The sequence below is a fragment of the Oncorhynchus tshawytscha genome, linkage group LG02, assembly GCF_018296145.1.
Source record: "Oncorhynchus tshawytscha isolate Ot180627B linkage group LG02, Otsh_v2.0, whole genome shotgun sequence".
In the NCBI taxonomy this organism is placed as follows: Eukaryota; Metazoa; Chordata; class Actinopteri; order Salmoniformes; family Salmonidae; genus Oncorhynchus; species Oncorhynchus tshawytscha.
In genome coordinates this window covers 8759853-8785398 of record NC_056430.1, presented here as the reverse complement: position 1 = coordinate 8785398, position 25546 = coordinate 8759853, and the positions used below count along the sequence as shown (strand labels likewise).

Sequence of the window (25546 nt, the reverse complement as noted above, 5' to 3'; positions counted from 1 at the left end):
GTAGGACCACCCCAGTAGGTAGGAACACCTCATACCTCAGTAGGTAGGGTAGCCTTGTGGTTAGAGCGTTGGACTAGTAACCGGAAGGTTGCGAGTTCAAACCCCTGAGCTGACAAGGTACAAATCTGTCGTTCTGCCCCTGAACAGGCAGTTAACCCACTGTTCCTAGGCCGTCATTGAAAATAAGAATGTGTTCTTAACTGACTTGCCTGGTTAAATAAAGGTAAAATAAATAAAAAATAAAAAAGGTAGGAACACCTCATACCTCAGTAGGTAGGAACACCTCATACCTCAGTAGGTAGGAACACCCCAGTAGGTAGGAACACCCCGGTAGATAGCAACATCCCGGTAGGTAGGAACACCTCATACCTCAGTAGGTAGGAACACCCCGGTAGGTAGGAACACCTCAGTAGGTAGAAACACCCCGGTAGATAGGAACACCTCATACTTCAGTAGGTAGGAACACCTCATACCTCAGTAGGTAGGACCACCCCAGTAGGTAGGAACACCTCATACCTCAGTAGGTAGGAACACCTCATACCTCAGTAGGTAGGAACACCCCGGTAGGTAGGAACACCTCATACCTCATACCTCATTAGGTAGAAACACCTCGGTAGGTAGGAACACCCCGGGAGGTAGGAACACCTCATACCTCATTAGGTAGAAACACCTCAGTATGCCTAGGTAGGAACACCTCAGGCCTCAGTAGGTCCCAGATAGAAACACCTCATACCTCAGTAGGTAGGAACACCCCGGTAGGTAGGAACACCTCATACCTCAGTAGGTAGGAACACCCTGGTAGGTAGGAACACCTCGGTAGGTAGGAACACCCCGGTAGATAGAAACACCTGGTAGGTAGGAACACCCCGGTAGGTAGGAACACCTCACACCTCAGTAGGTAGGAACACCTCGGTAGAAAGGAACACCTCATACCTCGGTAGGTAGGAACACCCCATACCTCGGTAGGTAGGAACACCTCATACCTCGGTAGGTAGGAACACCTCATACCTCGGTAGGTAGGAACACCCCATACCTCGGTAGGTAGGAACACCCCATACCTCGGTAGGTCCCACCCCATCCTCGGTAGGTAGGAACACCTCGGTAGGTAGAACACCCCATCCTCGGAGGTAGGAACACCCAGCTCCCTCCTGGAACACCTCGGTAGGTCCTGAGGAACACCTCATACCCAGTAGGGAACACCTCCTAGGTAGGCCTCGGTCCCAGCCCCATACCCTGAGGAACACCTCGGTAGGTCCCAGAACACCTCCCCCGGTGAAAGGAACACCTTGTCCCAGTAGGAACACCTCGGTAGGTAGGAACCTCGGTAGGTAGGAACACCCGGTAGGTAGGAACACCTGGTAGGTAGGAACACCTCGGTAGGTAGGAACACCTCGGTAGGTAGGAACACCCCAGGTAGGAACACCTCCGGTAGTCCCAGTAGGAACCCCCGGTGAGGTAGGTAGGAACACCTCGGTAGGTAGGAACACCCCCAGGTAGGAACACCTCAGTAGGTAGGAACACCCCCAGGAACACCCCTGTAGGAACACCCCATACCCCAGCTAGGAACACCCCTACCCGGTAGGTAGGAACCGGTAGGTAGGAACACCCCGGTAGGTAGGAACACCCGGTAGGTAGGAACACCTCGGTAGGTAGGAACCAGGTAGGAACACCCCTGTAGGTAGGAACACCCCGGTAGGTAGGAACACCTCATACCTCGGTAGGTAGGAACACCTCATACCTCGGTAGGTAGGAACACCTCGGTAGGTAGGAACACCTCGGTAGGTAGGAACACCCCGGTAGGTAGGAACACCTCGGTAGGTAGGAACACCCCGGTAGGTAGGAACACCCCGGTAGGTAGGAACACCCCGGTAGGTAGGAACACCCCGGTAGATAGGAACACCTCACATGATGGAGTGCAGTGAGACATGGCGAACTAAGTGACTGAACAGCTCCTCACTATTTTGCACAATTATAATACCACTTTAGCCTTGTTCATACCTGGTGCTAACATTCATCCTTTGTCATGATCTTGTCCACATTTTTACACGTGTAGATTATTGAAATATCTGTGATCTGATTGTAATCACAATCAGATCACAGATATTTCAATGCTCACTTCTGCAGTCACCCGTTGTGTCTGGATACCAGTCAAGTGTGAACAGATGTGGATGTTCAAACCATTTAAATCAGCATCTTAGGCTCTTGATATTTGAGTCTAGGTCTGATGGTCCATTTATTATTAGATTTGTATTCCAAATCTAAGATCAGTTGATGAATGACTTTGAGGCCTTTTCCCAGCTCTCTGATGCCTTGTCCTCAGGCCTTGTCCCAGCTCCCTCCTGAGGCCTCGTCCCAGCTCCCTCCTGAGGCCTCGTCCCAGCTCCCTCCTGAGGCCTCGTCCCAGCTCCCTCCTGAGGCCTCGTCCCAGCTCCCTCCTGAGGCCTCGTCCCAGCTCCCTCCTGAGGCCTCGTCCCAGCTCCCTCCTGTGGCCTTGTCCCAGCTCCGTCCCAGCTCCCTCCTGAGGCCTCGTCCCAGCTCCCTCCTGAGGCCTCGTCCCAGCTCCCTCCTAAGGCCTCGTCCCAGCTCCCTCCTGAGGCCTCGTCCCAGCTCCCTCCTGAGGCCTCGTCCCAGCTCCCTCCTGAGGCCTCGTCCCAGCTCCCTCCTGTGGCCTTGTCCCAGCTCCCTCCTGAGGCCTCGTCCCAGCTCCCTCCTGAGGCCTCGTCCCAGCTCCCTCCTGAGGCCTCGTCCCAGCTCCCTCCTGAGGCCTCGTCCCAGCTCCCTCCTGAGGCCTCGTCCCAGCTCCCTCCTGAGGCCTCGTCCCAGCTCCCTCCTGAGGCCTCGTCCCAGCTCCCTCCTGAGGCCTCGTCCCAGCTCCCTCCTGAGGCCTCGTCCCAGCTCCCTCCTGAGGCCTCGTCCCAGCTCCCTCCTGTGGCCTTGTCCCAGCTCCGTCCCAGCTCCCTCCTGAGGCCTCGTCCCAGCTCCCTCCTGAGGCCTCGTCCCAGCTCCCTCCTGAGGCCTCGTCCCAGCTCCCTCCTGTGGCCTTGTCCCAGCTCCGTCCCAGCTCCCTCCTGAGGCCTCGTCCCAGCTCCCTCCTGAGGCCTCGTCCCAGCTCCCTCCTGAGGCCTCGTCCCAGCTCCCTCCTGAGGCCTCGTCCCAGCTCCCTCCTGAGGCCTCGTCCCAGCTCCCTCCTGAGGCCTCGTCCCAGCTCCCTCCTGAGGGCCCCAGCTCCCTCCTGTGGCCTTGTCCCAGCTCCGTCCCAGCTCCTGAGGCCTCGTCCCAGCTCCCTCCTGAGGCCTTGTCCCAGCTCCCTCCTGAGGCCTTGTCCCAGCTCCCTCCTCAGGCCTCGTCCCAGCTCCCTCCTGAGGCCTCGTCCCAGCTCCCTCCTCAGGCCTCGTCCCAGCTCCCTCCTGAGGCCTCGTCCCAGCTCCCTCCTGAGGCCTCGTCCCAGCTCCCTCCTTAGGCCTCGTCCCAGCTCCCTCCTCAGGCCTCGTCCCAGCTCCCAGCCCTCCTGAGGCCTCGTCCCAGCTCCCTCCTGAGGCCTCGTCCCAGCTCCCTCCTGTGGCCTTGTCCCAGCTCCGTCCCAGCTCCCTCCTGAGGCCTCGTCCCAGCTCCCTCCTGAGGCCCTCCCAGAGGCCTCGTCCCAGCTCCCTCCTGAGGCCTCGTCCCAGCTCCCCCTCCTGAGGCCTGAGGCCGTCCCAGCTCCCTCCTGAGGCCTCGTCCCAGCTCCCTCCTGAGGCCTCGTCCCAGCTCCCTCCTCAGGCCTCGTCCCAGCTCCCTCCTGAGGCCTCGTCCCAGCTCCCTCCTGAGGCCTCGTCCCAGCTCCCCCAGCTCCCTCCTGAGGCCTCGTCCCAGCTCCCTCCTGAGGCCTCGTCCCAGCTCCCTCCTGAGGCCTCGTCCCAGCTCCCTCCTGTGGCCTTGTCCCAGCTCCGTCCCAGCTCCCTCCTGAGGCCTCGTCCCAGCTCCCTCCTGAGGCCTCGTCCCAGCTCCCTCCTGAGGCCTCGTCCCAGCTCCCTCCTGTGGCCTTGTCCCAGCTCCGTCCCAGCTCCCTCCTGAGGCCTCATCCCAGCTCCCTCCTGAGGCCTCGTCCCAGCTCCCTCCTGAGGCCTCGTCCCAGCTCCCTCCTGAGGCCTCGTCCCAGCTCCCTCCTGAGGCCTCGTCCCAGCTCCCTCCTGAGGCCTCGTCCCAGCTCCCAGCTCCCTCCTGAGGCCTCGTCCCAGCTCCCTCCTGAGGCCTCGTCCCAGCTCCCTCCTGAGGCCTCGTCCCAGCTCCCTCCTGTGGCCTTGTCCCAGCTCCGTCCCAGCTCTCTCCTGAGGCCTCGTCCCAGCTCCCTCCTGAGGCCTTGTCCCAGCTCCCTCCTGAGGCCTTGTCCCAGCTCCCTCCTCAGGCCTCGTCCCAGCTCCCTCCTGAGGCCTCGTCCCAGCTCCCTCCTGAGGCCTCATCCCAGCTCCCTCCTGAGGCCTCGTCCCAGCTCCCTCCTGAGGCCTCGTCCCAGCTCCCTCCTGAGGCCTCGTCCCAGCTCCCTCCTGAGGCCTCGTCCCAGCTCCCTCGTGAGGCCTCGTCCCAGCTCCCTCCTGAGGCCTCGTCCCAGCTCCCTCCTGAGGCCTCGTCCCAGCTCCCTCCTCAGGCCTCGTCCCAGCTCCCTCCTGAGGCCTCGTCCCAGCTCCCTCCTGAGGCCTTGTCCCAGCTCCCTCCTGAGGCCTTGTCCCAGCTCCCTCCTCAGGCCTCGTCCCAGCTCCCTCCTGAGGCCTCGTCCCAGCTCCCTCCTGAGGCCTCGTCCCAGCTCCCTCCTGAGGCCTCGTCCCAGCTCCCTCCTGAGGCCTCGTCCCAGCTCCCTCCTGAGGCCTCGTCCCAGCTCCCTCCTGAGGCCTCGTCCCAGCTCCCTCCTGAGGCCTCGTCCCAGCTCCCTCCTGAGGCCTCGTCCCAGCTCCCTCCTGAGGCCTCGTCCCAGCTCCCTCCTGAGGCCTCCCCCAGCTCCCTCCTGAGGCCTCGTCCCAGCTCCCTCCTGAGGCCTCGTCCCAGCTCCCTCCTGAGGCCTCGTCCCAGCTCCCTCCTGAGGCCTCGTCCCAGCCCCCTCCTGAGGCCTCGTCCCAGCTCCCTCCTGAGGCCCGTCCCAGCTCCCTCCTGAGGCCTCGTCCCAGCTCCCTCCTGTGGCCTCGTCCCAGCTCCCTCCTGAGGCCTCGTCCCAGCTCCCTCCTGTGGCCTTGTCCCAGCTCCGTCCCAGCTCTCTCCTGAGGCCTCGTCCCAGCTCCCTCCTGAGGCCTCGTCCCAGCTCCCTCCTCAGGCCTCGTCCCAGCTCCCTCCTCAGGCCTCGTCCCAGCTCCCTCCTGAGGCCTCGTCCCAGCTCCCTCCTGAGGCCTCGTCCCAGCTCCCTCCTTAGGCCTCGTCCCAGCTCCCTCCTCAGGCCTCGTCCCAGCTCCCTCCTGAGGCCTCGTCCCAGCTCCCTCCTGTGGCCTTGTCCCAGCTCCGTCCCAGCTCCCTCCTGAGGCCTCGTCCCAGCCCCCTCCTGAGGCCTCGTCCCAGCTCCCTCCTCAGGCCTCGTCCCAGCTCCCTCCTCAGGCCCGTCCCAGCTCCCTCCTCAGGCCTCGTCCCAGCTCCCTACTGATGCCTCGTCCCAGCTCCCTCCTGAGGCCTCGTCCCAGCTCCCTCCTGTGGCCTCGTCCCAGCTCCCTCCTGAGGCCTCGTCCCAGCTCCCTCCTGAGGCCTCGTCCCAGCTCCCTCCTCAGGCCTCGTCCCAGCTCCCTCCTCAGGCCTCGTTCCAGCTCCCTCCTGAGGCCTCGTCCCAGCTCCCTCCTGAGGCCTCGTCCCAGCTCCCTCCTGTGGCCTTGTCCCAGCTCCGTCCCAGCTCTCTCCTGAGGCCTCGTCCCAGCTCCCTCCTCAGGCCTCGTCCCAGCTCCCTCCTCAGGCCTCGTCCCAGCTCCCTCCTCAGGCCTCGTCCCAGGCCCCTCCTCAGGCCTCGTCCCAGCTCCCTCCTCAGGCCTCGTCCCAGCTCCCTCCTGAGGCCTCGTCCCAGCTCCCTCCTGAGGCCTCGTCCCAGCTCCCTCCTGAGGCCTCGTCCCAGCTCCCCCTCCTGAGGCCTCGTCCCAGCTCCCTCCTGAGGCCTCGCCCCAGCTCCCTCCTGAGGCCTCGTCCCAGCTCCCTCCTGAGGCCTCGTTCCAGCTCCCTCCTGAGGCCTCGTCCCAGCTCCCTCCTGAGGCCTCGCCCCAGCTCCCTCCTGAGGCCTCGTCCCAGCTCCCTCCTGAGGCCTCGTCCCAGCTCCCTCCTGAGGCCTCGTCCCAGCTCCCTGTGTGCTGTAGGTCTTGTTCAGGAAACATCCTACTGGACTCCACTGTGGCACTGATGACAAGTACTGGTGAGACAATGGGCTTACATAAAGGACCACAGCTTGTAGTGTTGGTGACAGAGTTGGTAATCTGCTGAGAGCTGGAGATCTCCAAGCCACTGGACCTATGTGTGTACACACACACACACACACACACGCACACGCACACACACAGCAGCAGCAGCAGCAGCAGCCACACTATGAAAACCGAACACTTTTATTTATTTAACTAGGCAAGTCAGTAAAGAACAAATTCTTATTTTCAATGAAGATCCACATAGAAGTACGTTACAGTTTCACGGTTGTAGACAGAGTAGTAGTTGTAAAATAACTACAGTGGAAAGTTAACCTTTGCTTCTAGCATTGACGGTTGCATGAGACTAGGTTGTATGTTTCACACTGGATAATGTAAGCTAAGATAATAAAAGTTCCTCATTTATAATCGGTTGGTGAATCATGTTCAAATATAAGATGAGATAATTTAGTAAGTTACTTTTAGATGTTCAAACTGCTCCTGAAAATGCTAAATCCTCACATTTTTATACTGGGACTAAATGTTCCCATGTCTCTGGGATTTATAGTGATATGAAATCAGGTCTCTCTCCAGTAAAAGTAAATATTCAATGAATTATGTCTGCTCCGAGGTCAGTTCCTGGGCAGAGAAAGACCGTAGGCGGTAGTTGACATATTAAATAGAGAGAAAGAGAGAAATAGCTTTAATGTGCTATAGATCCACAAAGAACTACATTACAGTTTCTCTTTCTATCGCTTCGAGGCAAGCAACACTGAGGCAGGCATGAGTGCATATCTGTTCCGGACAACTGTGTGATCACGCTCTTCGTAGACTACGTTAGTAAGACCTTTAAACAGGTCAATATACACAAGGCTGCAGGGCCAGACTGATTACCAGGATGTGTGCTCCGGGCATGTGCTGGGCAACTGGCAGGTGTCTTTACTAACATTTTCAAGATGTCCCTGATTGAGTCTGTAATACCAACATGTTTCATGCAGACCACTGTGCCCAAGAACACAAAGGCAACCTGCCTAAATGACTACAGACCCGTAGCACTCACGTCCGTAGCCATAAAGTGCTTTGAAAGGTTGATAATGGCTCACATCAACACCATTATCCCAGAAACCCTAGACCCACTTAAATTTGCATACCGCCCAAACAGATTTCACAGATGACTCCACACTGCCCTTTCCCACCTGGACAAAAGGAACACCTATGTGAGAATGATGTCCATTGACTACAGCTCAGCGTTCAACACCATAGTGCCCTCAAAGCTCATCACTAAGCTAAGGACCCTGGGACTAAAAACCTTCCTCTGCAACTGGATCCTGGACATCCTGACGGGCCGCACACCCAGGTGGTGAGGGTAGGTAGCAACATATCTGCCACGCTGATCCTCAACACTGGAGCTCCCCAGGGGTGCGTGCTCAGTCCCCTCCTGTATTCCCTGTTCACCCACAACAGCATGGCCAGGCATGACTCCGACACCATCATTAAGTTTGCAGACGACACAACAGTTGTAGGCCTGATCAACGACGAGACAGCCTATAGGGAGAAGGTCAGAGACCTGGCTAGGTGGTGCCAGAATAACAACCTATCCCTCAACGTAACCAAGACTAAGGAGATGATTGTGGACTACAGGAAAAGGAGGACCAGGCACGCCCCCATTCTCATCGACGAGGCTGTAGTGGAGTAGGTTGAGAGCTTCAAGTTCCTTGGCGCCCACATCACCAACAAACTAGAATGGTCCAAACTACCGATAGTCGACCGACTATGATATTTCAACGCCGATACGGACGATTATTTAAAAATATATATATACAATTTCTTTTAATGACAGTTACAATAATACTGAATGAACACTTAATTTAACTTAATATAATGCATCAATAAAAATCTATTTAGCATCAAATAAATAATGAAACATGTTCAATTTGGTTTAAATAATGCAAAAACAAGGTGTTGGAGAAGAAAGTAAAAGTGCAGTATGTGCCATGTAAAAAATTGAACGTTTCAGTTCCTTGCTCAGAACATGAGAACATATGAAAGCTGGTGGTTCCTTTTAACATGAGACATCAATATTCCCAGGTAAGAAGTTTTAGGTTGTAGTTAATATAGTATTTATAGGATATTTCTCTCTATAGCATTGGTATTTCATATACCTTTTGACTATTGGATGTTCTTATAGGCACTTTAGCATTGCCAGTGTAACAGTATAGCTTCCGTCCCTCTCCTCGCTCCTACCTGGGCTCGAACGAGGAACACATTGACAACAGCCACCCTCGAAGCAGCGTTACCCATGCAGAGCAAGGGGAACAACTACTAGAAGGCTCAGAGCGAGTGACGTTTGAAACGCTATTAGCGCGCACTAACTAGCTAGCCAACTCCAAGACTCAGAGCGAGTGATGTTTTAAACGCTATTAGCGTGCACCCCGCTAACTAGCTAGCCATTTCACATCGGTTACACCAGCCTAATCTCGGGAGTTGATAGGCTTGAAGTCATAAACAGCGCAATGCTTGAAGCACAGTGAAGAGCTGCTGGCAAAACGCACGAAAGTGCTGTTTGAATTAATGCTTACGAGCCTGCTGCTGCCTACCATAGCTCAGTCAGACTGCTCTATCAAAACATAGACTTAATTATAACATAATAACACACAGAAATACGAGCCTTTGGTCATTAATATGGTCAAATCCAGAAACTATCATTTAGAAAACAAAACGTTTATTATTATCGCATATACTCTGACTCTGCGTGCAATGAATGCAAGAAAAGTGACACAATTTCACCTGGTTAATATTGCCTGCTAACCTGGATTTCTTTTAGCTAAATATGCAGGTTTAAAAATATATACCTCCTGTGTATTGATTTTAAGAAAGGCATTGATGTTTATGGTTAGGTACAGTTGGAGCAGTTCTTTTTCCGCGAATGCGCACTGCATCGATTATATGCAACACTAGACATAAACTAGTAATATCATCAACCATGTGTAGTTAACTAGTGATTATGATTGATTGATTGATTGTTTGTTTTTTATAAGATAAGTCTAATGCTAGCTAGCAACTTACCTTGGCTTCTTACTGCATTCGCGTAACAGGCAGGCTCCTCGTGGAGTGCAATGGGAGGAAGTGGCAGGGCGTTGGACTAGTTAACTGTAAGGTTGCAAGATTGAATCCCCGAGCTGACAAGGTAAAAATCTGTCGTTCTGCCCCTGAACAAGGCAGTTAACCCACTGTTCCTAGGCCGTCATTGAAAATAAGAATGTGTTCTTAACTGACTTGCCTAGTTAAATAAAAATACAGATGTCCAAAAATACCGATTTCCGATTGTTATGAAAACTTGAAATCGGCCCTAATTAATCGGCCATTCCGATTAATCGGCCGACCTCTAGTCCAAACACACCAAGACAGTCGTGAAGAGGGCACGACAAAGCCTATTCTCCCTCAGGAAACTAAAACAATTTGGCATGGGTCCTGAGATCCTCAAAACGTTCTACAGCTGCAACATCGAGAGCATCCTGACTGGTTGCATCACCGCCTGGTATGGCAATTGCTCGGCCTCTGACCGCAAGGCACTACAGAGGGTAGTGCGTGCGGCCCAGTGCATCACTGGAAATGCTAAATCCTCACAACATTTTTATACTTGGACTAAATGTTCCCATGCCTCTGAGATTTATAGTGATATGAAATCAAGTCTCTCTCCAGTAAAAGTAAATATCAGTGAATTATGTGTACTCTGAGAGGGGGGACACTCACTCACTCTGGGGGATGAAGGGAGTGGACAGGCCCTCACTAACATGTTTAATTCAGACTAGAGGAAGAGGATGCTATGCAGTCAGTATGAAATCAGATCAATCGTGTTTAAATCAAACGTCCTCAAACAAGGATATCCAACAGTCTTTCAGACTAGATGAAGAGGATGTCGTGCCAATCATTATGAAACGAGATCAATCATGTTTAATTCAGACTAGAGGAAGAGGATGTAGTGCCAATCATTATGAAACGAGATCAATCATGTTTAATTCGGACTACGTGTGGAGGATGTAACGCAGCCGTTATGAAATCAGATCTAACATTCTAAATGAAATCAGATGACACTGAGAAGCTTTGAGAAACTGAGAAGCCTTGAGACACTGAGAAGCTTTGAGACACTGAGAAGCCTGAGAAGCCTTGAGACACTGAGAAGCCTTGAGACACTGAGAAGCCTTGAGACACTGAGAAGCCTGAGAAGCCTTGAGACACTGAGAAGCTTTGAGACACTCAGAAGCCTGAGAAGCCTTGAGACACTGAGAAGCCTTGAGACACTGAGCATCCTGAGAAGCCTTGAGACACCGAGAAGCCTGAGAAGCCTTGAGACACTGAGAAGCCTTGAGACACTGAGAAGCTTTGAGACACTGAGAAGCCTTGAGACACTGAGAAGCCTTGAGACACTGAGAAGCCTGAGAAGCCTTGAGACACTGAGAAGCCTGAGAAGCCTTGAGACACTGAGAAGCCTGAGAAGCCTTGAGACACTGAGAAGCCTTGAGACACTGAGAAGCCTGAGAAGCCTTGACTAACCAACACTGGGAGACTCCTCCCACTCTGCCATTTTATTTTATCGCTACTCCTTCTACTAAAGTAATTTTATCCAGCGGGAAAATAAAGATGATTTTATTTAAAACTTTTTCCCTTTTGAGATGATTATTTCCCCGACCACACTGATGCCAACATGTAAATCATTATTGGTTACATGTCAAATGTATAAATAAACAACTAATTGAAATTGCTTTTGAATGTAAAAAAAATGATATTACCCCAGACAGATGTTGAAACCTGTAAATCGACTTTGTTACTGTGTGTACTGTCTTTTTTTTCTTTTTCTTAGACACAACGTATGTCACAATGTCATTTCTCCAATAGAAAAACAAAAAAAAGCTTGTTAAAAAGTGATCGACTTGAGGAAATCAAGCCTCAACATTAAATGCAGTCATGCACTGTGAATTGAAGAGGCATGTCAAGGAGCATGGGAGTGACCCAGCCACCAAGAAAGACAAGCAACCAGGGGAAGGATATTTCCCCGGTGACGTTGCCCGGTAGCTCTCACATCCCCACAGCTATAAAATGAGGCTTCATTGTTTGAAGAAATACGTGATGTATGAATGTACTCAAGTTTAAAAACCTGAATTTAATTTATTTTCGGATCTTGGTAAATGACTAGAATCTCTTTGATTTGAAGATTCCACTATACTGGAAGAGTTTCAGCCTCCACACCTGGGATGTTGTCGTTGTTATGAGAAATGTGCAGAGTTCAAAGAAACTGCTGTACTGTGTTGTAATGTCACATGAAGCCTCAGGTTATCGTTGTTTTCATTTGACATGTACGGTCGATTGTTTTTCCGGGTAATCGAATAGCAGTTTGAATTGGTTTGTTTTGGTTTGGTCACTACAGGTCCTGTAGTGAGAAAGACTTTGGTCTGTGCTCTGCCAATGCAGTGGAAAATTCTCATTGGGATTTAGAGTACACACACTGCCTTGAAAGCATAGCAGTCAACACCCCATCAGTGAAGTTGGCTCGGTTCTCTATTTTACTCTCTCTCTCTCTCCTTCCCCACCATCTCGCTCTCTCTCTCTCTCCCGCTCGCTCTCTCAACTCTCTCTCTCAACTCTTTCTCCTTCCCCCCCATCTCGCTCTCTCTCTCCCGCTCTCTCTCTCTCTCAACTCTCTCTCCTTCCCCCATCTCTTTCTCTCGCGCTCTCTCTCTCTCCTTCCCCCCATCCCTCTCTCTCTCTCTCTCTCTCCCTCTCTCTAACCCTGCTTCCTTCACATAACTTACACACGTTGGCCTAGACCTATCACAGTTCAGTTAGGTCCCCCCAGATGGGTGCAAGCTACGCAGGCAGGGGTGTACTAGAAGTGTTTCTCGGGACAGAGAACTTTGGGTGGTTCCGTTGAACAGTAGGCTATCTGAGAGACTTTTTTACTATCTAGATATTCTCAGGAGAGTGTACTCTCTCTCTCTCTCTCTCTCTCTCTGTGCTTTGTGTCACTACGCCTGAGCTCAGTGCTTAGGATTGTAAAGGACAGTACCATTGGGTTGTGCAGACAGTGTCAAACTGTGGGTCTGTAAGGGTATTACCTTACTGTGACTGTGGGGTGGATGGCAGAGCTGGTGAGAGTGAGGAAGAAACACCTCCAGATGCCTATCTCCAGGTAAGAGAAAGGAACTCTGGGAAATGGGAACAGGATGGGAGAAGTGGTAATGCATTTCCAAACTTCATTAAGAAGTGTAAACCTGTCCTGTTTGTGATAAGGTAGGATTTGGGAGGGTATTGTGACATGCTGAGGTTACTGTGTGTACTGAGGTTACTGTGTGTGCTGAGGTTACTGTGTGTGCTGAGGTTACTGTGACATGCTGAGATTACTGTGACATGCTGAGATTACTGTGACATGCTGAGGTTACTGTGTGTGCTGAGGTTACTGTGACATGCTGAGATTACTGTGACATGCTGAGATTACTGTGACATGCTGAGGTTACTGTGACATGCTGAGGTTACTGTGACATGCTGAGGTTACTGTGACATGCTGAGATTACTGTGACATACTGAGGTTACTGTGACATGCTGAGGTTACTGTGACATGCTGAGATCACTGTGACATGCTGAGATTACTGTGACATGCTGAGATTACTGTGACATGCTGAGGTCACTGTGAAATGCTGAGGTTACTGTGACATGCTGAGATTACTGTGACATGCTGAGATTACTGTGTGTATTGAGGTTACTGTGTGTGCTGAGGTTACTGTGTGTACTGAGGTTACTGTGTGTACTGAGGTTACTGTGTGTGCTGAGGTTACTGTGTGTGCTGAGGTTACTGTGACATGCTGAGATTACTGTGACATGCTGAGATTACTGTGACATGCTGAGGTTACTGTGACATGCTGAGGTTACTGTGACATGCTGAGGTTACTGTGACATGCTGAGATTACTGTGACATACTGAGATTACTGTGACATGCTGAGGTTACTGTGACATGCTGAGATTACTGTGACATGCTGAGATTACTGTGACATGCTGAGATTACTGTGTGTGCTGAGGTTACTGTGACATGCTGAGATTACTGTGACATGCTGAGATTACTGTGACATGCTGAGGTCACTGTGAAATGCTGAGGTCACTGTGTGTGCTGAGGTTACTGTGACATGCTGAGGTTACTGTGTGTACTGAGATTACTGTGTGTACTGAGATTACTGTGACATTCTGAGGTTACTGTGACATGCTGAGGTTACTGTGACATGCTGAGGTTACTGTGACATGCTGAGATCACTGTGACATGCTGAGATTACTGTGACATGCTGAGGTTACTGTGACATGCTGAGGTCACTGTGAAATGCTGAGGTTACTGTGACATGCTGAGATTACTGTGACATGCTGAGATTACTGTGTGTATTGAGGTTACTGTGTGTGCTGAGGTTACTGTGTGTACTGAGGTTACTGTGTGTACTGAGGTTACTGTGTGTCCTGAGGTTAATGTGTGTACTGAAGTTACTGTGTGTCCTGAGGTTACTGTGACACACTGTGGTTACTGTGACACACTGTGGTTACTGTGTGTACTGAGGTTACTGTGTGTACTGAGGTTACTGTGTGTACTGAGGCTACTGTATGTACTGAGGTTACTGTGTGTACTGAGGTTACTGTGACATTGAGGTTACTGTGACATTGAGGTTACTGTGACATTGAGGTTACTGTGTGTACTGAGGTTACTGTGTGTACTGAGGTTACTGTGTGTACTGAGTACTGTGTGTACTGAGGTTACTGTGTGTACTGAGGTTACTGTTTGTACTGAGGTTACTGTGTGTACTGAGGTTACTGTGTGTACTGAGGTTACTGTGTGTACTGAGGTTACTGTGACATGCTGAGGTTACTGTGACATGCTGAGGTTACTGTGACATGCTGAGGTTACTGTGACATGCTGAGGTTACTGTGACATGCTGAGGTCACTGTGACATGCTGAGGTTACTGTGTGTACTGAGGTTACTGTGACCTACTGAGCTTACTGTGTGTACTGATCTTACTGTGTGTATTGGGGTTAATGTGACATTCTGAGGTTACTGTGACATTCTGAGGATACTGTGACATGCTGAGGTTACTGTGTGTACTGAGGTTACTGTGTGTACTGAGGTTACTGTGACATGCTGAGATTACTGTGACATAATGAGGTCACTGTGACATGCTGAGATTACTGTGACATGCTGAGATTACTGTGACATGCTGAGATTCCTGTGACATGCTGAGATTACAGTGACATGCTGAGGTTACTGTGTGTGCTGATGTTACTGTGAAATGCTGAGATTACTGTGACATGCTGAGATTACTGTGACATGCTGAGGTTACTATGTGTGCTGAGGTTACTGTGACAAACTGAGATTACTGTGACATGCTGAGATTACTGTGACATGCTGAGATTACTGTGACATGCTGAGATTACTGTGACATGCTGAGATTACTGTGACATACTGAGGTTACTGTGTGTGCTGAGGTTACTGTGACATGCTGAGATTACTGTGACATGCTAGGATTACTGTGACATGCTAGGATTACTGTGACATGCTGAGATTACTGTGTGTGCTGAGGTTACTGTGTGTGCTGAGGTTAATGTGACATGCTGAGATTACTGTGACATGCTGAGATTACTGTGACATGCTGAGGTCACTGTGAAATGCTGAGGTTACTGTGTGTGCTGAGGTTACTGTGAGATGCTGAGATTACTGTGACATGCTGAGATTACTGTGACATGCTGAGATTACTGTGACATGCTGAGATTACTGTGACATGCTGAAATTACTGTGACATGCTGAGATTACAGTGACATGCTGAGATTACTGTGACATGCTGAGATTACTGTGACATGCTGAGATTACTGTGACATGCTGAGATTACTGTGACATGCTGAGGTTACTGTGCATGCTGAGGTTACTGTGTGTACTGAGGTTACTGTGTGTTCTGAGGTTACTGTGACATGCTGAGGTTACTGTGACATTCTGAGGATACTGTGACATGCTGAGGTTACTGTGTGTACTGAGGTTACTGTGTGTACTGAGGTTACTGTGACATGCTGAGATTACTGTGACATAATGAGGTTACTGTGACATGCTGAGATTACTGTGTGTGCTGAGGTTACTGTGTGTGCTGAGGTTACTGTGACATGCTGAGATTACTGTGACATGCTGAGATTACTGTGACATGCTGAGATTACTGTGACATGCTGAGATTACTGTGACATGCTGAGATTACTGTGACATGCTGAGGTTACTGTGTGTGCTGAGGTTACTGTGTGTACTGAGGTTACTGTGTGTACTGAGGTTACTGTGTGTACTGAGGTTACTGTGAAATGCTGAGATTACTGTGAAATGCTGAGGTTACTGTGTGTGCTGAGGTTACTGTGACATGCTGAGATTACTGTGTGTGCTGAGGTTACTGTGACATGCTGAGGTTACTGTGACATGCTGAGATTACTGTGACATGCTGAGATTACTGTGACATGCTGAGGTTACTGTGACATGCTGAGATTACTGTGACATGCTGAGATTACTGTGACATGCTGAGATTACTGTGACATGCTGAGATTACTGTGACATGCTGAGATTACTGTGACATGCTGAGGTTACTGTGACATGCTGAGGTTACTGTGTGTGCTGAGGTTACTGTGTGTACTGAGGTTACTGTGTGTACTGAGGTTACTGTGTGTACTGAGGTTACTGTGTACTGAGGTTACTGTGTGTACTGAGGTTACTGTGACATGCTGAGGTTACTGTGACATGCTGAGATTACTGTGACATGCTGAGATTACTGTGACATGCTGAGATTACTGTGACATGCTGAGGTTACTGTGACATGCTGAGGTTACTGTGACATGCTGAGGTTACTGTGACATGCTGAGATTACTGTGACATGCTGAGGTTACTGTGACATGCTGAGGTTACTGTGTGTGCTGAGGTTACTGTGTGTACTGAGGTTACTGTGTGTACTGAGGTTACTGTGTGTACTGAGGTTACTGTGTACTGAGGTTACTGTGTGTACTGAGGTTACTGTGATATGCTGAGGTTACTGTGACTGAGATTACTGTGACATGCTGAGTTACTGTGACATGCTGAGATTACTGTGACATGCTGAGGTTACTGTGTGTACTGAGGTTACTGTGACATGCTGAGGATTACTGTGACATGCTGAGGTTACTGTGTTACTGAGGTTACTGTGACATGCTGAGGTTACTGTGACATGCTGAGATTACTGTGACATGCTGAGGTTACTGTGTGTGCTGAGGTTACTGTGACATGCTGAGGTTACTGTGTGACTGAGGTTACTGTGACATGCTGAGGTTACTGTGCTGAGGTTACTGACATGCTGAGATTACTGTGACATGCTGAGATTACTGTGACATGCTGAGATTACTGTGACATGCTGAGGTTACTGTGTGTGCTGAGGTTACTGTGACATGCTGAGATTACTGTGACATTGAGGTTACTGTGACATGCTGAGGTTACTGTGACATGCTGAGATTACTGTGACATGCTGAGATTACTGTGACACTGAGGTTATGCTGAGGTTACTGTGACATGCTGAGATTACTGTGACATGCTGAGATTACTGTGACATGCTGAGGTTACTGTGTGTGCTGAGGTTACTGTGACATGCTGAGGTTACTGTGACATGCTGAGGTTACTGTGTGCTGAGGTTACTGTGACATGCTGAGATTACTGTGACATGCTGAGATTACTGTGACATGCTGAGGTTACTGTGACATGCTGAGGTTACTGTGACATGCTGAGATTACTGTGACATGCTGGGTTACTGTGACATGCTGAGATTACTGTGACATGCTGAGATTACTGTGACATGCTGAGGTTACTGTGTGTGCTGAGGTTACTGTGACATGCTGAGATTACTGTGACATGCTGAGATTACTGTGACATGCTGAGATTACTGTGACATGCTGAGGTCACTGTGAAATGCTAAGGTTACTGTGTGTGCTGAGGTTACTGTGTGTGCTGAGGTTACTGTGACATGCTGAGGTTACTGTGACATGCTGAGGTTACTGTGACATACTGAGGTTACTGTGACATGCTGAGGTTACTGTGTACTGAGGTTACTGTGTACTGAGGTTACTGTGTGTACTGAGGTTACTGTGTGCTGAGGTTACTGTGACATGCTGAGGTTACTGTGACATGCTGAGGTTACTGACATGCTGAGGTTACTGTGTGTGCTGAGGTTACTGTGACATGCTGAGGTTACTGTGACATGCTGAGGATTACTGTGACTGAGGTTACTGTGTGTACTGAGGTTACTGTGACATGCTGAGGTTACTGTGTGTGCTGAGGTTACTGTGTGCTGAGGTTACTGTGACATGCTGAGGTTACTGTGACATGCTGAGGTTACTGTGACATGCTGAGGTTACTGTGTGTGCTGAGGTTACTGTGTGTACTGAGGTTACTGTGACATGCTGAGGTTACTGTGACATGCTGAGGTTACTGTGACATGCTGAGATTACTGTGAAATGCTGAGGTTACTGTGACATACTGAGGTTACTGTGTACTGAGGTTACTGTGATGCTGAGTTACTGTGACATGCTGAGGTTACTGTGACATGCTGAGTTACTGTGACATGCTGAGGTTACTGTGTGCTGAGGTTACTGTGACATGCTGAGGTTACTGTGACATGCTGTTACTGTGACATTACTGTGACATGCTGAGGTTACTGTGTGTGCTGAGGTTACTGTGACATGCTGAGGTTACTGTGACATGCTGAGATTACTGTGACATGCTGAGGTTACTGTGTGTGCTGTTACTGATGCTGAGGTTACTGTGACATGCTGAGGTTACTGTGAAATGCTGAGATTACTGTGAAATGCTGAGGTTACTGTGTGTGCTGAGGTTACTGTGACATGCTGAGGTTACTGTGACATGCTGAGGTTACTGTGACATGCTGAGGTTACTGTGACATGCTGAGGTTACTGTGACATGCTGAGATTACTGTGTGTACTGAGGTTACTGTGTGTACTGAGGTTACTGTGTGTACTGAGGTTACTGTGACATGCTGAGGTTACTGTGACATGCTGAGGTTACTGTGTACTGAGGTTACTGTGACATGCTGAGGTTACTGTGACATGCTGAGGTTACTGTGACATGCTGAGGTTACTGTGACATGCTGAGATTACTGTGACATGCTGAGGTTACTGTGACATGCTGAGGTTACTGTGACATGCTGAGGTTACTGTGACATGCTGAGGTTACTGTGACATGCTGAGGTTACTGTGTGACATGCTGAGGTTACTGTGACATGCTGAGATTACTGTGACATGCTGAGGTTACTGTGTGCTGAGGTTACTGTGACATGCTGAGATTACTGTGACATGCTGAGATTACTGTGACATGCTGAGGTTACTGTGACATGCTGAGGTTACTGTGTGTGCTGAGGTTACTGTGACATGCTGAGATTACTGTGACATGCTGAGATTACTGTGACATGCTGAGTTTACTGTGTGTACTGAGGTTACTGTGTGTGTCTGAGGTTACTGTGACATGCTGAGGTTACTGTGACATGCTGAGATTACTGTGACATGCTGAGGTTACTGTGTGTGCTGAGGTTACTGTGACATGCTGAGATTACTGTGACATGCTGAGATTACTGTGATGCTGAGGTTATGCTGAGGTTACTGTGTGTGCTGAGGTTACTGTGACATGCTGAGGTTACTGTGTGTGCTGAGGTCACTGTGAAATGCTGAGATTACTGTGAAATGCTGAGGTTACTGTGTGTGCTGAGGTTACTGTGACATGCTGAGATTACTGTGTGTGCTGAGGTTACTGTGACATGCTGAGGTTACTGTGACATGCTGAGATTACTGTGACATGCTGAGATTACTGTGACATGCTGAGGTTACTGTGACATGCTGAGATTACTGTGACATGCTGAGATTACTGTGACATGCTGAGATTACTGTGACATGCTGAGATTACTGTGACATGCTGAGATTACTGTGACATGCTGAGATTACTGTGACATGCTGAGGTTACTGTGACATGCTGAGGTTACTGTGTGTGCTGAGGTTACTGTGTGTACTGAGGTTACTGTGTGTACTGAGGTTACTGTGTGTACTGAGGTTACTGTGTACTGAGGTTACTGTGTGTACTGAGGTTACTGTGACATGCTGAGGTTACTGTGACATGCTGAGATTACTGTGACATGCTGAGATTACTGTGACATGCTGAGATTACTGTGACATGCTGAGGTTACTGTGTGTGCTGAGGTTACTGTGACATGCTGAGATTACTGTGACATGCTGAGATTACTGTGACATGCTGAGGTTACTGTGACATGCTGAGGTTACTGTGTGTGCTGAGGTTACTGTGTGTACTGAGGTTACTGTGTGTACTGAGGTTACTGTGTGTACTGAGGTTACTGTGTACTGAGGTTACTGTGTGTACTGATTACTGTGTTACTGTGACATGCTGAGGTTACTGTGACATGCTGAGATTACTTGACATGCTGTGACATGCTGAGATTACTGTGACATGCTGAGGTTACTGTGACATGCTGAGGTTACTGTGTGTGCTGAGGTTACTGTGACATGCTGAGATTACTGTGACATGCTGAGGTTACTGTGTGTGCTGAGGTTACTGTGACATGCTGAGTTTACTGTGACATGCTGAGATTACTGTGACATGCTGAGGTTACTGTGTGTGCTGAGGTTACTGTGTGTGCTGAGGTTACTGTGTGTGCTGAGGTTACTGTGTGTGCTGAGGTTACTGTGACATGCTGAGGTTACTGTGTGTGCTGAGGTTACTGTGACATGCTGAGGTTACTGTGACATGCTGAGATTACTGTGACATGCTGAGATTACTGTGACATGCTGAGGTTACTGTGTGCTGAGGTTACTGTGACATGCTGAGATTACTGTGACATGCTGAGGTTACTGTGTGTGCTGAGGTTACTGTGACATGCTGAGATTACTGTGACATGCTGAGATTACTGTGACATGCTGAGGTTACTGTGTGTGCTGAGGTTACTGTGACATGCTGAGATTACTGTGACATGCTGAGATTACTGTGACATGCTGAGGTTATGCTGAGGTTACTGTGACATGCTGAGGTTACTGTGTGTGCTGAGGTTACTGTGTGTGCTGAGGTTACTGTGACTGAGATTACTGTGACATGCTGAGGTTACTGTGACATGCTGAGGTTACTGTGACATGCTGAGGTTACTGTGACATGCTGAGTTACTGTGACATGCTGAGATTACTGTGACATGCTGAGATTACTGACATGCTGAGATTACTGTGTTTGCTGAGGTTACTGTGTGTGCTGAGGTTACTGTGACATGCTGAGATTACTGTGACATGCTGAGATTACTGTGACATGCTGAGATTACTGTGACATGCTGAGGTTACTGTGACATGCTGAGGTTACTGTGTGTGCTGAGGTTACTGTGTGTGCTGAGGTTACTGTGACATGCTGAGGTTACTGTGTGTACTGAGTTTACTATGTGTACTGAGGTTACTGTGTGAACTGAGGTTACTGTGTGTACTGAGGTTACTGTGTGTACTGAGGTTACTGTGTGTACTGAGGTTACTGTGTACTGAGGTTACTGTGTGTACTGAGGTTACTGTGTGTACTGAGGTTACTGTGACATACTGAGGTTACTGTGTGTACTGAGGTTACTGTGTGTACTGAGGTTACTGTGTGTACTGAGGTTACTCTGTGACATACTGAGGTTACTGTGACATACTGAGGTTACTGTGTGTACTGAGGTTACTCTGTGTACTGAGGTTACTCTGTGACATAGTGAGGTTACTGTGTGTACTGAGGTTACTGTGTGTACTGAGGTTACTGTGTGTACTGAGGTTACTGTACATGCTGAGGTTACTGTGACATGCTGAGGTTACTGTGTGTACTGAGGTTACTGTGTGTACTGAGGTTACGTGTGACATACTGAGGTTACTGTGTGTACTGAGGTTACTGTGTGTACTGAGGTTACTGTGACATACTGGTTACTGTGTTACTGTGACATGCTGAGGTTACTGTGTGTGCTGAGGTTACTGTGTGTACTGAGGTTACTGTGTGTACTGAGGTTACTGTACTGAGGTTACTGTGTGTACTGAGGTTACTGTGACATGCTGAGGTTACTGTGTGTACTGAGGTTACTGTGTGTACTGAGGAGGTTACTGTGTGTACTGAGGTTACTGTGACATACTGAGGTTACTGTGACATGTACTGAGGTTACTGTGTGTACTGAGGTTACTGAGGTTACTGTGACATGCTGAGGTTACTGTGACATGCTGAGGTTACTGTGTTACAGGTTGTGTGTACTGAGGTTACTGTGTGTGCTGAGGTTACTGTGACATGCTGAGATTACTGTGACATGCTGAGGTTACTGTGTGTGCTGAGGTTACTGTGACATGCTGAGATTACTGTGACATGCTGAGATTACTGTGACATGCTGAGGTTACTGTGACATACTGAGGTTACTGTGTGCTGAGGTTACTGTGACATGCTGAGATTACTGTGACATGCTGAGATTACTGTGACATGCTGAGGTTACTGTGTGTACTGAGGTTACTGTGTGTGCTGAGGTTACTGTGACATGCTGAGGTTACTGTGACATGCTGAGGTTACTGTGACATGCTGAGGTTACTGTGTGTGCTGAGGTTACTGTGACATGCTGAGATTACTGTGACATGCTGAGGTTACTGTGAAATGCTGAGGTTACTGTGTGTGCTGAGGTTACTGTGACATGCTGAGGTTACTGTGTGCTGAGGTTACTGTGAAATGCTGAGATTACTGTGAAATGCTGAGGTTACTGTGTGTGCTGAGGTTACTGTGACATGCTGAGATTACTGTGTGTGCTGAGGTTACTGTGACATGCTGAGGTTACTGTGACATGCTGAGATTACTGTGACATGCTGAGATTACTGTGACATGCTGAGGTTACTGTGACATGCTGAGATTACTGTGACATGCTGAAATTACTGTGACATGCTGAGATTACAGTGACATGCTGAGATTACTGTGACATGCTGAGATTACTGTGACATGCTGAGATTACTGTGACATGCTGAGATTACTGTGACATGCTGAGGTTACTGTGTGTGCTGAGGTTACTGTGTGTACTGAGGTTACTGTGTGTACTGAGGTTACTGTGTGTACTGAGGTTACTGTGTACTGAGGTTACTGTGTGTACTGAGGTTACTGTGACATGCTGAGGTTACTGTGACATGGTGAGATTACTGTGACATGCTGAGATTACTGTGACATGCTGAGATTACTGTGACATGCTGAGGTTACTGTGTGTGCTGAGGTTACTGTGACATGCTGAGATTACTGTGACATGCTGAGATTACTGTGACATGCTGAGGTTACTGTGACATGCTGAGGTTACTGTGTGTGCTGAGGTTACTGTGTGTACTGAGGTTACTGTGTGTACTGAGGTTACTGTGTGTACTGAGGTTACTGTGTGTACTGAGGTTACTGTGTGTACTGAGGTTACTGTGTACTGAGGTTACTGTGTGTACTGAGGTTACTGTGACATGCTGAGGTTACTGTGACATGCTGAGATTACTGTGACATGCTGAGATTACTGTGACATGCTGAGATTACTGTGACATGCTGAGGTTACTGTGTGTGCTGAGGTTACTGTGACATGCTGAGATTACTGTGACATGCTGAGGTTACTGTGTGTGCTGAGGTTACTGTGACATGCTGAGGTTACTGTGTGTACTGAGTTTACTATGTGTGCTGAGGTTACTGTGTGTGCTGAGGTTACTGTGTGTACTGAGGTTACTGTGTGTACTGAGGTTACTGTGTGTACTGAGGTTACTGTGACATACTGAGGTTACTGTGTGTACTGAGGTTACTGTGTGTACTGAGGTTACTGTGTGTACTGAGGTTACTGTGTGTACTGAGGTTACTGTGACATACTGAGGTTACTGTGTACTGAGGTTACTGTGTGTACTGAGGTTACTGTGACATGCTGAGGTTACTGTGACATGCTGAGGTTACTGTGTGTACTGAGGTTACTGTGTGTACTGAGGTTACTGTGTGTACTGAGGTTACCGTGTGTACTGAGGAGGTTACTGTGTGTACTGAGGAGGTTACGTGTGTACTGAGGAGGTTACCGTGTGTACTGAGGAGGTTACGTGTGTGACTGAGGAGGTTACCGTGTGTACTGAGGAGGTTACCGTGTGTACTGAGGTTACTGTGTCATACTGAGGTTACTGTGTCATACTGAGGTTACTGTGTGTGCTGAGGTTACTGTGTGTGCTGAAGTTACTGTGTGTACTGAGGTTACTGTGTGTACTGAGGTTACTGTGACATGCTGAGGTTACTGTGACATGCTGAGATTACTGTGACATGCTGAGATTACTGTGACATGCTGAGATTACTGTGACATGCTGAGGTTACTGTGTGTGCTGAGGTTACTGTGACATGCTGAGATTACTGTGACATGCTGAGGTTACTGTGTGTGCTGAGGTTACTGTGACATGCTGAGTTTACTGTGACATGCTGAGATTACTGTGACATGCTGAGGTTACTGTGTGTGCTGAGGTTACTGTGTGTGCTGAGGTTACTGTGTGTGCTGAGGTTACTGTGTGTGCTGAGGTTACTGTGACATGCTGAGGTTACTGTGTGTGCTGAGGTTACTGTGACATGCTGAGATTACTGTGACATGCTGAGATTACTGTGACATGCTGAGATTACTGTGACATGCTGAGGTTACTGTGTGTGCTGAGGTTACTGTGACATGCTGAGATTACTTTGACATGCTGAGGTTACTGTGTGTGCTGAGGTTACTGTGACATGCTGAGATTACTGTGACATGCTGAGATTACTGTGACATGCTGAGGTTACTGTGTGTGCTGAGGTTACTGTGACATGCTGAGATTACTGTGACATGCTGAGATTACTGTGACATGCTGAGGTTACTGTGTGTGCTGAGGTTACTGTGACATGCTGAGGTTACTGTGTGTGCTGAGGTTACTGTGTGTGCTGAGGTTACTGTGACATGCTGAGATTACTGTGACATGCTGAGATTACTGTGACATGCTGAGGTTATTGTGTGTACTGAGGTTACTGTGTGTACTGAGGTTACTGTGTGTGCTGAGGTTACTGTGACATGCTGAGATTACTGTGACATGCTGAGATTACTGTGTGTGCTGAGGTTACTGTGACATGCTGAGGTTACTGTGACATGCTGAGATTACTGTGACATGCTGAGATTACTGTGACATGCTGAGATTACTGTGTTTGCTGAGATTACTGTGTTTGCTGAGGTTACTGTGTGTGCTGAGGTTACTGTGACATGCTGAGATTACTGTGACATGCTGAGATTACTGTGACATGCTGAGATTACTGTGACATGCTGAGGTTACTGTGTGTGCTGAGGTTACTGTGTGTGCTGAGGTTACTGTGTGTGCTGAGGTTACTGTGTGTACTGAGGTTACTGTGTGTACTGAGGTTACTGTGTGTACTGAGGTTACTGTGTGTACTGAGGTTACTGTGTGTACTGAGGTTACTGTGTGTACTGAGGTTACTGTGTGTACTGAGGTTACTGTGTGTACTGAGGTTACTGTGTGTACTGAGGTTACTGTGTGTACTGAGGTTACTGTGACATGCTGAGGTTACTGTGTGTACTGAGGTTACTGTGTGTACTGAGGTTACTGTGTGTACTGAGGTTACTGTGACATACTGAGGTTACTGTGACATTGAGGTTACTGTGTGTACTGAGGTTACTGTGACATGCTGAGGTTACTGTGACATGCTGAGGTTACCGTGTGTACTGAGGTTACCGTGTGTACTGAGGTTACCGTGTGTACTGAGGAGGTTACCGTGTGTACTGAGGAGGTTACCGTGTGTACTGAGGAGGTTACCGTGTGTACTGAGGAGGTTACCGTGTGTACTGAGGAGGTTACCGTGTGTACTGAGGAGGTTACCGTGTGTACTGAGGTTACTGTGTCATACTGAGGTTACTGTGTCATACTGAGGTTACTGTGTGTGCTGAGGTTACTGTGTGTGCTGAGGTTACTGTGTGTACTGAGGTTACTGTGTGTACTGAGGTTACTGTGTGTACTGAGGTTACCGTGTGTACTGAGGTTACCGTGTGTACTGAGGAGGTTACCGTGTGTACTGAGGAGGTTACCGTGTGTACTGAGGAGGTTACCGTGTGTACTGAGGAGGTTACCGTGTGTACTG

At 49.2% G+C, this 25546-nt stretch overlaps 1 protein-coding gene across 1 annotated transcript in view; it reads left to right on the top strand.

Moving 5' to 3' along the window:
- Positions 1-12054: 12054 nt before the first annotated feature.
- The window catches only part of LOC112236944 (calcium/calmodulin-dependent 3',5'-cyclic nucleotide phosphodiesterase 1B), a 70364-nt gene continuing 56872 nt past the window's right edge, over positions 12055-25546 (top strand). The window contains exon 1 of the mRNA XM_042329954.1: positions 12055-12519. Coding sequence (XP_042185888.1) covers positions 12467-12519 — 53 coding nt within the window. The 5' untranslated portion in view covers positions 12055-12466. The remainder of the gene's footprint in view (positions 12520-25546) is intronic.